Source organism: Rhincodon typus, unplaced genomic scaffold (genome assembly GCF_021869965.1).
Source record: "Rhincodon typus isolate 14 unplaced genomic scaffold, sRhiTyp1.1 hic_rhity00001554, whole genome shotgun sequence".
Lineage (NCBI taxonomy): Eukaryota > Metazoa > Chordata > Chondrichthyes > Orectolobiformes > Rhincodontidae > Rhincodon > Rhincodon typus.
The window spans coordinates 1-19,210 of NW_025967192.1; the positions used below are offsets into that span (position 1 = coordinate 1).

A 19,210-nucleotide genomic window follows, 5' to 3' on the forward strand; every position below is an offset into this window, starting at 1 on the left:
TGATGGCTGCTAAGAGGTAAAGAGGTTGGCAGCCATTCTGTATATTGCAAAATACTGTGAGTGAAGAGTTGAATCCTTAGTTAACTCTTTATTTGGGCTGAAGGAATGTTGATCAGGATATCTGGTAAACTCCATGTTAACCTTTGAAATCTTAAGGTTCATTAGGCCAAATGGAACAAGCACACAAGGGTTTCTGATTTGCGTATTAACTGAGAAAAGTGTTTCAAGTAATGTAATGCTATCTTTACTATTGCATTGGAGTATGCCTAGATTATGCACTAAGATCCTGAAGGGAAGGCTACAAAAAAAGACTATATGTGCTTTTGTGCTCATAATTTAAGGAAAAGAAAACACCAAATGCAAAAGAATTAGAATAAGTGACAATTTAGAAAATATATAAACAAGGTAACTACTCAAGCTGTGGGTTGCCAAAATTGTACTGCTATATATTGCTTTCAATCTACAGAATTATTTTGCATAAAAATACTTATGAGATCTGTAAAACAATTTACATTTTTCTCTGAGAGAAGTACTGAGCGTTAAATTATCTTTGTAAATATAGAATCTTCGGCATCTGTTTTGTGGTTCTGTAATTTTGTGTAGCAATCATGCGCATATTTCAAACGTTTCATATAGTGCTTTTATAATGTTAAAATTATAGTGTCTAATTTCTTCAATAGTTAGATTTATTGTCACATGTATTTAATATATGGTGTTAAGTGTTTTTGCGCATGTTATACACAAAGTGTGGTCAGTCGGTCAGGCAGGGAAAGAGTAAGGGAGGGAGGGAGCGGACAAGCCCTGGCCTCAGTCCTGCGAGTCTGCCACCATTTTGAATCAATATATACGTAATTCTAATCAAAGTCCATTCCTGATACTGTATTTGAATTAATTCCAAGCCAGGATTTAATAAATAATAATTCAGATAATGGAGTGCACTTTTGAGTGTCAAACGAAATGGAAATTGTGGTCCACTATACAATGCTGTTCAAATGCTGAGTATCAGGTCATACAAATACATGAATGATTTGCTCCACTAGCATTACGAGTAAATGAGACAGTACTAATAGTATTAACCCTGATATTTATGAGAGGGCAGAAGGCCAAATTGATACGTTGACCAGCTGTCAGGTGTTAAAATCAGTGGCAGAAGAATGCAGTCAATAGGCCTTAAGTGTAGTTCCTGGAAATCAGGAGTAGGAAGGGAAGAAATAGACAATTGTAGGAGATGCTGGGAGTTTAAAGCTCAGGAGGACAGGTCAAAATTTGGTTATTGTAGCAGCAGGAGAAAGCCAAGAGGACTGTAGGAGTGTAGTAAAATGCACTAATGTTATTCAGTTGGCAGCTTCCATCTCCCTTTTAATGCAAGGTTTCCTGAGCCATAGGAGGCTAGTGCAGCATCTGTTAAATTTACATTAGGCTCCCACTTGCACTAATTCAAAAATGCTAACCAGATTCCCACTGCTCGCCAGGAAGACAGTCACAGGCCCCAATACTAGTCACCGTGAAAACTGAATTGGTGCATATCAAAGGGTTGGTGGTAAATTGCCATTTTTGACATTTTTAATTCTTCATTGCCAAACATACCCCACTCTTCCACTATGCATACTTAATATCAGTTGACTCAGCAATTTTAGTAATGACAGAAAAGGTACAGATTCCTAAAACATAATGACCACAGGATTGAAGTTCTGCACTTGGAAAATGACTTAGGAGACAATGGCTGTGTAGTAGTTTTGTTAGACTATTAACCCGGAAATGGGCAGATGGAACTTGAACTCAATAAAAATCTGTAATACAGAATCTGATGATGATGGCCCTCTTGTGGTGTAGTGGTGCTGTCCCTACCCTTGGACCAAGGGGCCCAGGTTCAAGTCTCATCTGCTCCAGAGGTGTGCAATAACATTTCTGAAATGTTGATTAGAAAAATAGGTAAATATTTTAAAAAGTCTAATGATGACCATGAAACCACCGTTGATTGTTTTAACAACCCATCTGGTTCATTAACGAATGAAACTGCCATCCTTATATGAAGGGTCCCGCCGAAGGGTTTCAGCCCGAAACATTGACTTTCCTGTCCCTTGGATGCTGTTTGACCTGCTGTGCTTTTCTAGCTTCACATCTATTGACTCTGGCTTCCAAAACCTGTAAACCTTACTATCTCTATGCCATCTTTATCTGGCCTACATGTTACTCTGGGCCCTCAACTGAGTTGACTTTCGACTTAGGGATGGACAATAAATTCTGGCCGATCCAGAAACACCAACATCCCATAAACACAAACAAAACACTCCTCAATAACCACAGCTTCCAATTATATACTTATCTCCACAAGAAAGGCTAGTTTTCAAACAAAATTCTTTCATGGCAAGTGAGCATTGCTGTTGCCGATTCATTGTTGTCTGTTTCTAACTAGATTTGAGAAGGTAGTGAACAGCCTTCATGAGCCCGTCAGGTGTAAATATACTTAGGCATTGTGAGGAAGAGGTTTCCAGGATTTTGAGCCAGAGACACTGAAAGAATGGTGATATTATTCCAAGTCAGAGTACTGTGTGCCTTGGAGGGGAACTTGCAGGATGCAAGTAAATCTCATTGATAATAAATACTGATTCCAGTACATGCCAGTGGTAGAGGGACTGAATGTTTAAAGTGGTTGGTAGGATGGTAACTAATTGAACTGTTCCATCCTTGATGTCATCAAATATTTGAGCATCATTGGAATTGCAACTGTTCAGGGAAGTGTTCCATCACACACCAAACTGCTGCCTTGTAGATAGTGGACAGGCTTTGGTGAGATAGGAGAAGAGTAGGTTACCACAGCATGGCTGGCTTGAGATTCAGTGATGATAATGTCATTGATTCTAGAGATGCTAAGATTATGTTTTACTGAAGATGGTCATTATCTGGCACCCATGTAGCAAATAACATTCCTCATCACTTTTCAACTAAGCCTGAATGTTATCTAGCAATTGCTGCATATGAGCAAAAACTGCTTCAGTATCTGAAGTGATGTGAAGTGTTCAGTTACATACACAACTGAACATTGCCACTTTCTGAACTTCCAATGGGAGTTTTGGGGGTGGGGAATGTCATTCACTGATGAAGCATCTGATATTGGTTGGGCCAATGGCACTAGCCTGAAGAACTACTGAAGTGTCTTGGGACTGATGCAACTTGCTTACAACAGTAATAACTATTTTGCATTGTGCTTGGTATGATTCCAACCAGAAGGCTTTCCCCTTGATTTTCATCAACTCTAGTTATGTTTGGATGTCATACTTGGTCAACTTCTAACTTGACATCAAAGGCAGTCACCATGACCTCAGCTCTTGAAGTCAACTCTTTTGTCCACGTTTGGACCAAGACTGAATGATTCTGACGGAATCTGAAGTTAGCACATCCAGTCATGAGGTTATTGCTGCGCAAGTGTTCCACGCTAGCCACAGACTGTGGCTGAATACAATTCTGTTGTTGATGATGGCACATGGCACCTTTCAAACTAAATCATTGAGATGTGAACCTTCACACAATATTTTAAACTAAACTATATGACTTCCTGTTCTTACACTACAAGTGAGTTGCTCCGACTATGACCATCCTTCTATGTGTCAGGTATGACTCCAACCACCGGAGAGTTTGCCCCCAGTACCCATTGATTCCAGTTTTGCTGGGGCTCCTTGATGCGACACTTGGTCGAATTCAGCCTTGATATCAGTTTCAGTGTGTTTGCCATATATTTTCATTAAAAGCATCTTATAATTGTGAACTATTAATTATAATTAATGTGTGAAATGCACCGAAATGTTCAAGATTTTTTCAAATTTAAAAACAACACAGTATTGTGCAAATGAGACGACACAAGGTATATTAAGCTGTCTCACCATTACATAATCCAAATTCAATGGAATTTGAGATGAATTTGGCAAGGATAGCATTAATGTAACATGAATGCTACAGAATTTATGAACTGGATGCATTGAACTGTATGCTATCGTGATTAAATCTGGCCATGCACTTACAAGCAAAACACCAGAAAATCTATTTGTTTTCTCTAAAAAGGAAGCTTGGTGTTCATCAAACATGCAAGTATCCTGTTGATACTCATACCTTATCTTTAGCCTGTGTTATCATCTCATAGGACAGCTGGAGCAAGCAGATAACTGCACTCTTTGTGACTCCTTTACCCATAAAAGACATTGCATTTCCGCCCCATTCCACATAAAATGATGAAATGACCTGTTATTAACAGAGTTAGTACAGTCAAAAAAATGAAAATTAGAAAAGACAACAATGAATGCAGCAGTGAAAGTATCAGATTATAAAATATTTTGTTGTGTAGTATCATAGTAGTTTTTAATTCCCATGTACCACTTAAGAAAAATGGAAAATAATACTGGTGTATTTTCAATCTACTAAAATGATTATGGTTATTTCTATCCTTTACCTATTTGTATCATTTAAGCCTCACCATTTGCCTCCCTTTAGCTGTGTATTAATATACACGATGGGATTTGAACACATGACTTCAGATCATTAGTGAAGGCCCCTGTAATACCTGTCTAGTAACATGACCACTATGCTCGCCTACCCTACCCTACCATACACTAAATGGAGAAATGGGAGAAGAAGAAAAGTGATGCAAGGTAAGGTGTCAAAGTATTTTGGACAAATAGGCCTTTGATTGTTCCTTAAACTTCCGAGTCTCTTAATCATCATCTCAGTATGCGTGAAAAATTAACACGGACAAACCCTGATGAAATGAAAGGTCAATGATCTGAAATGTTAACTATTTCTTTCGCCATAGGTGACACCTAACATGCTGAGAGTGTTTTCAGGTTTTTCTGATTTTATTTCAAATTTTAATCCCGCTTATGTTGTAATTTACTTTTATAAATTATACACATTTCAATACTTACCTCCAGCAGTCCAGTCAAATATTTCTTACAAAGTGTGTAAGGGTCCTCAGTGGTTGAACGTAAGGTCCAACCAGGAACAGCAGTAACATAGACCATTCCACGCAGTGTCCTCTCCAATGCAGGTAATCCATAGAAATGTGGTGCATTAGTGATTCGCAGACACTGTAGAAGCTTAAGTGAAAGTTGGGTTCTGAAAGGACCAGCCAACAACAGGCATTTTCTGAAAGGCAAAGAACAATGGAAATTCAGAGAAAATCTATTTTAGTCGATGAACCATCTCTAGTTAAGCAAAAATACTTAATTAAAATAGCATAATTACTAATTTCAGCCACAAAGGAATGGCTTTCAAATAGAAGTTTCACATAAGCTTTGGGGAAATCACAACAATGTTTCTACCAATAGAAAGTTATAGGATTAGCGGTGCGAATAGTTAGAAAAACATCATAAATCTCAAAGATGGCACATGATACTGCTATCAAACGCTTAACAAAATTAATGTTCCAGAAGGAATTTTTGAGATTCTTGCCAGCCAAGGTTATCACAACTTGCATTTACATAGCTACTAACGAAGAAGGTTTTCTTGAGATGTTTACCAATCAATGCAACTTCTTGTTGTTGCCACTTTACATGAACAAAATGCAAAAAAATAGATGCTGAGTCCAAATCCAAAGGAAAAGAGTTTTGGAAGAGTGACTAAGAGCTTGGTCAATGGGACAGATTTTAAAAAGGAGAAATGAAAGGGAAAAATATTGAGAGAGAGAATTTCAGATCATAATTTCTCAATAGGGGCAAGGGAAGACAGGATGAACAAAGCAATAGAATCAGAAGAGGGAAAATTTGCACTGGGGATAGTGTTGAGGAGTGTGGTTTAATAAGTAACATAACCAGGCAGTGATAAATAGAACTACAGCCTCATCTTTACAATTGTAATTTTATTTAGAGTGAAACACAGTAAAACTGGAACTTCCAACCACAATCACTAGTTTCAATTTCCTACTTTATATATGTATGTATATGATGGGAACACAAGTGAATCTCCAGTTAATGCCCATAACCTGAATACAATTAAACATCCATCAGTTATGTAATTAGTTAACACACAGGATGGCAATCAGTGAAGGTACAGAGCACTGATGTATCCTTGTTGGGAGCGGGTAGAACTGACTTCCATGATGCAAATGGCACACAATTAACGTTCCACTGTAGTGGCAGAAGACGTATCATTTTTCAACAAGGTTCTCTTCAAGAACTGTAGTCCAGTTCTACCATATAGTTCTTGATGACTAGTTGAAGTACACCATTTCAGATGCTGCTAGTTCACAAGCTTAACAAAGTCATCTGAAAGGTACAGGTGAAGACCTGGTGCTTCAAATGAGGGAAAAAAAAAGACAAGCCACTGGAGTTGCTTTTACAGACAATTTGAATTTCCTTGCCTTCTTTGAAACTTGCACCGTTTAGGTTGACTTTTATCAATGTTGGTTTACTAAATAGATTTTATATTATTTGAGATTTTCTTGAACAGTATTATATTGATTTGTGTTTGTCTGCAATATCTGTCCACTTTCTTGTAAAGAAGTGGAGCAAAGCACCAACAGGGGCCTCGATGAGACGAAAGTGTTTCATCTTGACAATGCTGCACTCTAAGGTGTAATTATTCAATGTACGCTCAGGGCAAATTGTTTTGTAATAATTTCGGCTATCACTATGTTAATGAAACAAGTATTTGCCTGCAGTGACTTCATATGTACTTTGACTGTATTGGCAGTGAGTCTGTCCTCTGTAGCTGTGGTAGCAAATGCTGCCATTCAAAATTGCAGGTTAAACTATTTACAAACAGAAAATATCATCAACTTCCAGTTTCATGGGATTTGAACATCGTTGGAAAGGATAAGATTTGTTGCCCATGATGGTTGCCCTTAAACTGAGAGCTTTACCTGATCACTGTAGTGTGCAATTAAGAGTCAAACACATTGAGTCTGCAGTCAAATGCAGAAGACCAGGAAAGGACAACAGATTTCCTTCCCTAAATGACATTCATGAACCAGACAGATTCTTTTAAAACAACAATAAATGACAGTTTCATGGTCACTATTAGAGACTAGGTTTCTCAAATTTCTAATTTAGTTGTTATTTAGTACCTGTTTGTAACAGAGGTGAGAGATTGCAATATTGAGTTGAAGAATCCAATCAGTTCCTTTTGAAGTTTCTGCCTAACAAGAGTTTGAATTTCATCCATTTCACCTTGCGCTGGTGATCCAGTTTGCAGTAACAAATTCATCAGTGGACTGGTTTCCTGTCAGTGAAACACATTAATAGAACAGCAACTCAAATGAGTCATATGTTCCACTTCTTGCAACCTTACCGATTCCCCATCCATAATCCTACTTCTGTTATGATACAGGGTAATAATTCTATGGATTGTGGTTACTGTTAGCTACTTGCACTCTGCTCACCTCAACTGCTCCACCATAATATGAAAGGTTTAATTAATGAACCACAGTGCCAGGATCACAACACTTGAAAGATCACGAGAGGAATGTTTAAGTACATGTAGATAATTTATATATTAATCATGTAGATAAGTTTGGGATCATGAAAAGATTAATTTTAGTTCTGGCAAGACAACAGGTTTGCGTTCAATGAAATGAATGCCATTTAGATGCAAAATTAGACATTTATTGTTGAAGCACGGAAAATAAATGCTATTTCCCATCTATTTTTTCAGCTAACATACTTTTACCCAGCATCGATTTATATGCTGGAGAATATAGATTGGCACAGACAGGCTTGTGTTACCCACAGAAATGGAAAAAATAGATTACCAGCAGTGATCTCCATGTAATACTGTCTCTGTTGAATATGAATGCAATTAATATGTGTTAACATATCATAAACACATGAGCTTCAAAACTAAACGATTCTGCAGGACAACTATGTGACCAATGTTATTCAAATCCTAAAGAAACAGATGGATGATGAAAAAATACTGGTGCCAATATCCAAACATTATGGATAGCTATCACATTTTTGTAAAATACTAGCACATTCGATTAGAACATAGTTCTGCTTAATTCTCTTTATTTATGAGAACACTAATTCCTTTCATAATCAGCAGGAATATCCAGCACCATTAAGCAATTTCGGATCTAGGCTACACAAGAGTAGTACAGTAACAGCTAGTTTTACAGACTATTAGGCTATTAGACTATGAAGTAGTACTTCAAGGCATTTCACAAATCGGTGAAATTTAGAAAGTTAAGGAAGGAAGAAAATTGAAACTAATAGGGAAGGGTAAAATTCAGCTTATCACTCAGAATGTTAAAGAGATATGGTTTGAGGTATTTTTTAAAAACTGGTGCAAAGCGCAGCAGCACAGAATTAGAATGTTTACACTTCAACAATTCATGTCCTGATCTTACAAATTCATCACATTCCGATGACTTTTTGGACCATGAGATGGAGGGATTCACATAAGAACTCAAGAATTAGGAGGAGAAGGACATAAATTCCAGCTACATAGAAATTCCAGTCCAAAAACCTTTTAACTGGTCCAAATGTCTATGTTGGCGTTTATGCTCCACAGAAGCCTGACCATCTTTGCATCATTTAGTCTATCAGCAGATCGTCCTATTCCTTTCTCTTTTGTGTATTTATTGAGCTGCTTCTTTTCAGAAAGAACAGGGTTTTTTTGCCTCAACAATTTGCTGTGGTAGCAATTTCCGCATTGTAACTGTTCTCTGGGTAAACAGGTTCTTCCTGAATTGTTTACTACATTTATTAGCTACCATCTGAGATTTAGCCTCCTTGCATTTTGAAATTGACTGTACATGGAAGCTTTCTCCCTATTAAATGTCATCATAATTTTAAAAAGACCATTGGGTAGGTTGTGCCTCAGTCTTCTCATTTCTGGAGAATAACAGCAACATTTTGTTCAACCTTTCCTGATAATTATAACGACTCAGTTTTGGAAACAAGCTTGTATATATTTTCATACCTTCTTCCATACTTCTATACCTTTTTGCAATATGGAGACCACAGTACATTAACACAATGCCTTCTAAAGACTGTTGCAACCAAAATATTTATGTATAAGGATATTGGTGTTCCTTCCAAAGTTGAACGTGCCTGGCTAAACCGGCACAAAATTAGCACTTAAAAAGCTAACAGGTTCAGAGGTACAATTTAAGCAATTCCCATGTCTATTTGAAAGAATAAACAAATCACCTTTCAAATCATCCTGGACATAACTCAAATGCATCAATAGGAGAACAGCCTTAATTACATACAAAGAAAAAAGTGATTCCCAGAATCAAGAAAGATTGAACAAGTTTCTAAAGCACAAGAGAAATGCATGAAAGAAGGTGAAGTAATTGTTTATCTCAAATTGCAACTTTTTAAGCTGAAGTTCAGCAAACAAATGTGACAAACAGACACACTCTTATAAAGTGATAGAGTCATTTACCCATCAATATTTCTCTGTAAAGATGGCTTTGTGCATGGGAAATTGTGTCTCACTCTTTTGATTGAGTTTTTTGAAGAGGTGACAAAGAAGATTGAAGAAGGCAGAGCAATAGACGTTGTCTATATGGACTTAGCAAAGAGTTTGACAATTCAAGGGATTAGAAGTATAAGAGTGAGTGCATTTTCTCAAGGCTGGGCGCTAATGTTTAGTTCATCATCCTAATGGGCATTCGTTTTTCTTGATTCGATTACAGCCGTTTAGTATATGGGTAGGATGTCTCTATAATGGTGGTCCAAAAATCAGATATGCCTGAAAACTAGACACTTCCCTAATGTTTCATACATCAACTTTAACTGAATTTATTTTTAAAATTTACCTGGAATAATCTGAACACGCACTGCATTTATCCCACATTCCAAGCAAGCCTTGATCACACCCAACTAGATCTGATTCAATGTGCCCTTGGCCCAAACCACCAAACCCAAAATCCTGGACAGTCTCAGGTCCAGAGATTGTTGGTCTGAAACTCTGAATCTGTAGTAACTATTTATCTTTGTGTATTTGTAGCATTTGCAATGTTTTATTACCTGTCTAAGCAGGAACTCCAGAAGCAGATTTAGGTCCCGAGTATCTGTACTATCCCTTTGTGCTATCAACATTTTGCTCAGGAAAGCCAAAACATCAGCCAGGAGCTTCTCATCCTCAATACAGGCTGGAAGAACTAGTAAAAATCTGGAACATCAATAATAATAACTGTGTAAAATTTCAAACTAATGCAGATTTCCACATCCCTAGAGTAACATTTTATGCTCGCGATTGTGTGTTATTTTTGAAGAATTGTCATAAGTAAGTTGACAAGGTAAAACAGATCAAAAGCTAGACTAGAGAACATAATAAAATAAAAAATACATCTAGTATTTCAGAAAACTAACTGCTAATTTGTGCAAATTTTCTAAGCTGTCCATTTCTTATAGTTTGATACTTAGTTTGCCTGTTCTCTTTAGTTATGTATACATCATGCTCAATATAAAAGAAAAAATGCTCTGGGAAAATAAGACCTGTGCATTCGCCTAAGGATAGGCAATAGCCCAAGCACATTCCTATTCCAATTTGTCTGGGCAGTTTTATGAAGGAGGTGACAAAAGCAGTGGACTGAAAGAAAAATGGGGATGTGCACTCCTCATTATACTCATCAGGATTTCAGCTTTGGTTTCATTGCTTAAAGTCTAACTGCAATCAGGAAAATCAAAATGAAATCAATTGCACGTAAGTGAATGTATACACCTGAATCTCTGGCATCTAGTCCATCCTTCATTCTGACGGTTTGCTCAAGTTGAACCTGTCAAAGCTCACCCTCAGTGTCAGATGAGAACTCAAATGCATTTTACCACCACAACCACTATCTGCCCAAGCTTATGCATATTAATTCACTGCATCATCACCTTGAGGCTTAATGTCTCTAATATGTTTGGCTGAAGCCAGTTGGGCACAACCCACTCGCATGTCAAGTGATCTAAAACTCTACAGATAGTGTTCCATATTTTTCTATCAACCTGTACACATTTCTGGAGCAGGTGGGACTTGAACCTAGGCCTTCCTGTTTCAGAGGCAGGAAAAGTATCACTGTACCACACTGCCCTTTACAGGTTCTGTTCTAATCTATCCTAATTAGTACTCCCTGTCCTTGCAAACTTTCACTGATACCCCATGCAATATTACACTTTCAAAAATCATTACTTCTCTTCAAAAGCTAGCAACAAATCGCAACAATCAATATTGCTCGTTACTTTGGTTGATTATATTTTCTCCATCCTCTTTGTTCCACCTGTGATGGCAAATCCTTTCATCAGCAGATCATTACATTCTGTAACTTCAAACAATTTCATCATTTTACCAACTTTCTCTTCACCTTTAAGAGCAGCATTACAAATCTATCACTTCAAGCAGAATTTTGATACTAATTAACTTTTCTCCTACTGTTCTCCAAATACGTGATCAGAATTGCAATGAAAGGTACAAGACTCAGCATTTCTATCTGCAGCACATATTTTACAATGAGAATTGGAATAGGGCTATCAGAAAGAAACACCATAAATGGTGACGTGTGCATTCTATTCACTAATACCATTTTTTCTAAAAAAAAACTGAAAAACACAAATCCCATCTTGGAAAGAGTAAAACCTCATTCAAAAACAACTAGCAATCATACAGGGTGCATGTTAGGCTTTAGTGATTGGGTAGTTATTGTTACATTTGAGGCTCAGAAGATTGTAAAGATTGGAAATCTGATTAATTTCGGGTAAAATAGAGGGTGTCACATGCCTATTCTGAAGTTTGCTTGGCAACTGGCCTGTGGTGGTTAAAAATCAAACAGAAGCTTAGAATGTGTTCAAGGGGCAATGGTATAAAAACTGGCAACAATGGCAGTAGTCTTAGTGTTCACAATGGTAGATTCCAAGTCTTCCAAAGTCCGAGAAAGGTGTTGAACGTATCATGTTGCTCACAGTTGTGCTGTAAAATATCCATTTACTTCTAAGATGAAAGTGTGTTGTGATCAAGAATAGATAATTAGCATTGCTACTCGAATGCAAGGATAATATTATCCATGTTGCCATGGAGAAGAGTCCTGAAGCCATTTTTGAGGTAAGGCCACAGATTGCCCTATAAATCAACGAGGATCACAGACAAACAAATGGTTTAGGTGTTCAGCAGAAAGAAAAGGCTTCTTAACTATGTGTAATACAAACAGTTGTAGGAAAGAGACACAATCTCTAGTCAAAGTGATGCATTCCGCAGCTAAGTATTCTGGGATTGTCATCCTGGCATTGCAGGTGGAGATCAATCAATTGGAACAGGTTTTACTCTGGAGGTGGCTTTACGAAACTCTAAACACTAATATGGCACCTTAGAGGCAGTCACTGATGTTCAGACACAGCAGAATGGGAAACATGAAATCATCTGAAGCTGAAAGCAAAAGTAAACTTTACAATCTCTGCAGAATAACAATCCTCATTAGAATGTGTGCTAAGTATAAACAAAAGTTCCTAGGTGTAGTTTAAAGTGCAAATTGCCTCAAAACGTTTGTTTTCAATTGTGCTTTTAGTCATTTGTTAGAGTTAAAGTTTTCAAATGCAAAACATTGCCCCGTCATCAGTTTCAGTTATTAACTGAAAGTTCCAATTTCTTTTTAAATATCATTAGTCTTCACATATTGTCACATCTCAACATTTGTAAGAATTGTGGGGGGGGCTTTCACGAAGTATACATACCTGCTCAGCGCTGTTTGCCATTCAAGGTCATGTAATGTAGATATACTGGAACCAGTGCCTCGTTTCAGAGCTAGTTTGTCATTCAACAAATACAATCTCATTCTAGCAAGAGTAGAACTAACAACACTGTGAGATGTTGCCTCGGTAATGGAAACAAGACAGTCCTGCAGACCCTTAGCAACATTGGTTGTTTTAAGTATTGTAATGTCGACAGGAGACAACATCAGGTTTTCTAAAAATCTATAAAAGAGAAAAGGTAGAAAGCAACCAATTAAAGATGTCAAGGAGTCAATAGGTATACAATTATAATTCTCTACCATCAATATTTAACCTAGAGAATGAGATAATGCACAGCTTTATTTGCAAAACAATGAATATTTAAATCATCTTGAAAAGGAACAGTCATACCATAACAATAGACTAAGACTACTGGATGGCATTTTCCAATTTGTTTGCTGCATATTAGATTTGAATTACTATTTTAAGTGTGTAACCCCTGCTGAGTTGCTGGTTTGACAAAAAATGTGAGCAGATTAATGCAATCATTAGGTTTACTGGTTTTTAGAAGTACCACATGTTTGTGCACAAAGCACTACAAAGATGACTCTGGGAAGGTCAGAACATAATAACTTGAACTCCTCTTGCCAATGTTAAATACATTATGTTAACAACATGAGACCATTCATAACATTAATGCTCAGGTTTCAGGTTATCGATCCCTATCAAAGTCAGTCAATCATGTTTCAGCAGCATATTGAGAAACAGCCAAATACAGTCAACGACTCATCAATCTCTGCTTTCAGAAACAGTTGCTGGAAGTCAGTAGTTACTTTTAAAAATTCTGGCATGGCTTGTAGGCTTCACTGACAAGGCCAACATCCCACATTACCCTCCAAAAGGTGGCATCAGGCTTTAAGATTATGTTGAAGCTGCAACCAACTAGGCACATGAAAAGTAATCACCATAATCCTGATTTGTGCCGAATAGATGGCGGACAAGTTTTGAAGTTTCAGGTGGTGAGTTATTTGCTGCAGATTTCCCAGTCTCTGACCTGCTCTTGCAACTACAGTATTTATATGAACAATCCAGATCAGTTTTTGAGGATATTCAGAGTTGGTGTTGTTATTGAAGATTAAGGGACATTCTTTCCTTTTGGAGATGGTCAGGGCCTGGCACTTGAGTGGCTCGAACGTTATTGGCTATTTATCACATAAGCCTCAATGTTGTAGAGGTCTTGCAGCATATGGACACAAATTACTTCAGTATCTGTGGACTCATGAATGGTGTGTCCTCAGTGAAAATACCGACCACTGATCTTATGATGGAGGGAAAGTCCATCAACAACCAGACACAGTCATATAAATGGAATCATGCGGAAGAGAAAATGCCCCAGGAACCACAATTACAAATAAAACAAATAATAGAACAAAGAACTGTCTCTGCTGGAGATGTAAAACAGAAACAGAAACTGATAGTGAAACTCAGCAGGTGTGGCAGCATCTTTGGGAAGAAAGCAGAGTTAACGTTGAGTTCAGTGACTCCATCAAAATTATTAGCAGCTAGGAAAATGTGGCTTTCTTCCCACAGATGCTGCCTGACCTGCTGAGTGTCTTTGCAATTACCATCCTATCCCAGTGGCAGAACGCACCCACAAGAAGTGGAAACACAGTAGTATACAGTGCCCTGGGAGTAGGTAACATTGACTCCGGACCCCATGAAATTTCACGGCATCAGGTCAAATGGAAGGCAAGTAAACCTCCTGTTGATTACTAAATACCACCTTAGCTCAGCTGATGAATCAGTACTCCTCCAAGTTCAAATAATTTGATTCACTCCAGTGATATCAGGAAACAGCTCCATCAATGGGTATTGCAAAGGCTTTGGGCTCTGACAACATTTCACCAACAGTAATGAAGACTTGTACTTCAGAATTAGACAACCCTATTCAAGCTTACAGTACATCTACAACATTGCATCAACCTGATAATGTGGAAAACTTCCCAGATATGTCATATTAAACATTAATTGGAGGAGGAAGAAAGGTGACCAGTACGTCAATCGTACTTTGCGCAAATGACTTAAACTCCATCACCAACAGTGACTAGGTACTACTAATTAAGCTGGCCGAGTACTAAAGAGTATAGCTACTAGAAATGGTCCAGAGAAAGTGATGAGGAAATAAACAAAATGGAAAATCTACTGAATTTAATCCTCATTAATCAGCCTGTTGCACATGCATCCACCCGTTAAAGTATTAGTAAGAGTGATCAAACACCATTCTTGTGGAAACAAATTTGTATTTCTAAATGGAGAATATTTTCAATCATATTGCACTAAATGAGACAGACTTGGAACAGATCTAACAATTTAAGATTGGACATCGGACCATTAGCAGCAGGAGACACAATCCACCTACAGCATATGTGCTCGTAAACAGCAAGACCTGGACTACATTCAGATTTGGGCTGATAAACAGCAAGTCATATTTGCGCCACACAATGACCACCTCCAATAAGACAAAATCTAACCATCACCCCTTGGTATTCAATGCCATTACCATTACGAAAACACCATTATCATCATCTTGAAGGGTGTCGGCGTTGAATACTGAAGGTTATTGTTGACCAGAAACTGAATTGGATCAGCCGTTTAAACACTGTGGCTACAAAAGTGGGTCAGAATCTAGGATTCCTGCGATGAGTAACTCACTTTCTGATTCAGTCATATAGTCATAGTACAGCATGGAAACAGACCCTTTGGTCTAATTCGTCCAAGGAGACCAGATATTCTAGATAAATCTAATCCGATTTGCCAACATTTGGCCCATATCCATCTGAACCTTTCCTATTCATATATACATCCAGATGCCTTTTAAAATGTTGTAATTATACCAGCCTCCACCACTTCCTCTGGCAGTTCATTTCACACATGCACTGCCCTCTGTGTGAAAAAGTTGCCTCTTAGGTTCCTGTTAAATCTTGCCCCACTCACCTTAAACCTATGCCCTCTGGTTTTTGACTCCCCCACCCTGGGGAAAAGACCTTGTCTACTTACCCTATCCATGCCCCTCATGATTTTATAAACCTTTAAGGTCACCACTCAAGCTTTCAAAGCTCCAGAGAAAATTGCACCAGCCTATTCAGCCTATAACTCAAACCTTCCAGCCCTGGCAACATCCTTGTAAATCTTTTCTGAAACCTATAGCAGGGAGACCAGAACTGCAAACAGTATTCCAAAAGTGGTCTAACCAACATCCTGTACAGCCTCAACATAACCTCCTAACTCCTATATTCAATGCACTGACCAATAAAGGCAAGCATACCACTATCCTGTGCCTGTGACTCCATTTTCAAGGAACTATGAACCTGCATTCCAAGGTCTCTTTGTTTGGTAACACTCCCCACGACCTTACCATTAAGTTTTTAAATCCTGCCCAGATTTGCCTTTCCAAAATGCAGCACCTCACATTTATCTAAATTAACCTCCATCTGCCATCGTCAGCCCATTGGCCCATCTGATCAAACTCCTGCTGTATCCTGAGGTAACCATCTTCGCTGTCCAATACACCTCCAATTTTGGTGTCATCTGCAAACTTACTAACCATACTTCCTATGATCACATCCATATCATTTATGTAAATGACAAAAAGCAGTGGACCTGGCTCCAATCCTTATAGCACACTGTTGGTCATAGGCTTCCAGTCTGAAATGCAACCCTCCACCACCACCCTGTCTTCTATTTTCGAGCCAGTTCTGTATCCAAATGGCTAGTTCTCCCTGTATTCCATGTGATCTGACCTTGATAACCAGCCTACCATCAGGAACCTTGTCGAACGCCTTACTGAAGTCCATATAGATCACATCCACCGCTCTGCCCTCATCAGTCCTCTTTTTTACATTTTCAAAAAGCTCAATCAAGTTAGTGAGACAGGATTTCCCATGCACAAAGCAATGTTGATATCCCTAATCAGTTCCTGCCTTTCCAAATGTAAATCCAATCTCTTGGGATTCCCTCCAACAACTTGCCCACCAGCAATGTCAGGTTCACCAGTCTATTGTTCCTTGGCTTTTCCTTGCCACCTTTCTTAAATAGTGGCACTACATTAGCCAGCCTCCAGTCTACTGGCATCCCACCTGTGGCCATCAATGATACAAATACCTCAGCAAGGGGCCCAGCAATCACTCCCCCAGCTTCCCACAGAGTTCTAGGGTACACCTGATCAGGTCCCAAAGACTTATCCACCTTTATGCATTTTAAGCCGTCCAGTACCTCCGCCTGACTCTGCAAAGATTGTTCACCATCCACAAGGCAAAAGCCAGGAGTAGGATGAAATATTTCCCCATTTGCGTGGATGAGTGCAGCTCCAACAACATTCAAGAAGCTTGACATCGTCCAGGACAAAGCATCCCATTTGACTGGCACAACATACACAAACATCCCTCCACCAGCAATGCTGAGTCACAGCAGTATGTACCATCTACAGTATGCACTGAAGAAATTCATCAAGGCTTCTTAGTCAGCACCCTCCAAACCTATGACACCTACCATTTAGGGCAGCAAATATACAGGAACATGCACATTCCCCTCCAAGCCACTCACCATCCTGACTTGGAAATATATTGTTGTTCATTCACTATAACTCAGTCAAAATCCTGGAACTCCTTCTCTAATGACATTGTGGGTGCACCTACAGCAGATGGACTGCAGCAGTATAAGAAACCAACTCACCACCACCTTCGCAATAGAAACGGAGGATGGGCAACAAATGCTGGATTTCTTTCCCTAAAGGACATTATCAGATATGTTTTTATCCCAATCAACAGCAGATTCATGGCGGCCATTAGTCTGTCTTTTAATTTCAGTCTTTATTAATTGAATTCAAATTTCATCATCCGGCACAGCATTTGCTCAGTCACTGGATTACTAGTCCAGTGACAATACTACCCTCGCCGAATGTATTTGTCAAAATAAAACAAATATGTTAGAGTTCATTATTTTGTAAATTCATTGATATTCTGCTTACGCTTACATACTTAAATTTAACAAACAAATAGGCGACAGATGAGCCACAGCTTTCAGGGAAGCTGTCAGCAAATACTTGGAGCAGGTTAAAAGCAAGTAGGATCTTGTGCAAGAGTGGCTGGCAAATGTTAACACAATGCTAAAGGCCAGACAGAGAAGGCTCAACTGGTGATTTATTATGTTTTTGATAAAGTAGCTGAAGCAAATCTGAACTACTCTAACTGTAGTCAGATGGGTACAAAACTCAGTTCTGGATTTAAAAAAGCACAATTCCAACAGTTCAGAGGAACTTTGGATACATTGTTCTGAAAAGTTACATGCACAAATTTTATGCTGAAATTATGGTTGAAAGTGAAGTTTCTATCTATATTCACATACTTCAGTTTGTTATACAACTATAATTGCTCACCAAAACTTGAAACAGTTTGTCCTTACTTGTTGCCCACATTACCAAAATTCTTTTACTGTGGAGCTTCATTACAATGCAAACGTTTTACTGAACATACTCAGACTTACTCTGGAGGTGTATTAATTCCTGGATGTCCATTCTGTTCCAGGACCTGATCAATCCCACCATACCAAGCAAGATTCCATGCCACTTTCAACATGTCTGACGGAGGTCTTGAGTTCATAAGGTCTGAAGAAGATGGAACCACGGTGCAGTAAGGGCTAACAGCATGATGAATCGCCACTTTCACCATTAAGTTGTACCTTTCCAAATTAAAAAGAATTAAAGGAAAATTATAAAGAACAATCCAGAAGAAACTTATTTGTTAGGAAAACCGTTAAACCCCCACCCAACATGGCTTTTCTAGTTATTTAGAAGTGAGCAACAAATTATAACTTAGCTGCATTGCTAGATGTGATGTAATAAAGACTTGACATTTTTACAGTCAGAGAATAAGCACACTAAAAACTAAAGTCATCATACCAACAGTGCCTAGAGCTAATGGCCTAAATCTCTTTATCCAAGGAAAGATATACTAGCATTGGATGTAGTCCAGAGGCGGCTCACTGGGTTGTTACCAGGTATGGAAAGATTGTCTTATGAGGAGAGGTTAAGTAGGCTGGGTGTGTACTTATTTGAATATCGAAGAATGACAGGAGACCTTACCGAAAGATAAGATTCTTACAGGACGTGACAGGGTAGTTGCAAATAAGATGTTTCCTCTTGAGGAAGAGTCTAAGAACAGAGTAAATAATTTCAGAATAAGGGATCAGCCATCTAAGGGAGAGAGGAGGAGAAATTTCTTCTCTTAGAGGGTACTGCATCTGTGCAAGTCTTGCGCACAGAGCTATAGAGACTGGATCAATAAGCATATTTGAGGCTGAGATAAACAGATTTTTAATCAGTAACGGAACAACGGATGATGGGGAAAAGGCAGGAAAGTGGCATGGAGGATTATCACATCAGTCATGATCTCACCGAATGGTGGCACAGAGTCGATGACTCGAATGGCCTACTTTTACTATGCAGTATGGCCTAAACAACCAAATGAATTGTTATAAAGATTTGTTATTTAAAACATCAACTGATCAGG

The 19,210-nt window shown here is 38.4% G+C and overlaps 1 protein-coding gene across 1 annotated transcript; it reads right to left on the reverse strand.

The window, feature by feature from the left end:
* Window positions 1-4,101: 4,101 nt before the first annotated feature.
* Window positions 4,102-18,847, reverse strand: LOC125481279 (rotatin-like). The gene is made up of 7 exons (XM_048592616.1): window positions 18,784-18,847; window positions 18,186-18,380; window positions 12,648-12,887; window positions 9,966-10,110; window positions 7,055-7,209; window positions 4,917-5,136; window positions 4,102-4,236 (listed from the first exon to the last, which is right to left on the reverse strand). Exons 2-7 carry the CDS (start codon window positions 18,368-18,370, stop codon window positions 4,102-4,104), a joined length of 1,080 nt encoding a protein of 359 aa, XP_048448573.1. The 5' UTR covers window positions 18,371-18,380; window positions 18,784-18,847.
* Window positions 18,848-19,210: the final 363 nt, after the last annotated feature.

Bases quoted from the DNA above. Each gene is read 5' to 3' on its own strand.
- LOC125481279 (XM_048592616.1), bottom strand. From the start codon at position 18,370: ATGGTGAAAGTGGCGATTCATCATGCTGTTAGCCCTTACTGCACCGTG. The intron at 12,888-18,185 runs GTAAGTCTGAGT...TCTCTTTTATAG, and splicing joins GGAATTAATACACCTCCAGA to ATTTTTAGAAAACCTGATGT. The intron at 5,137-7,054 runs GTACTAAATAAC...TTTGCCTTTCAG, and splicing joins CTCACCTCTGTTACAAACAG to AAAATGCCTGTTGTTGGCTG.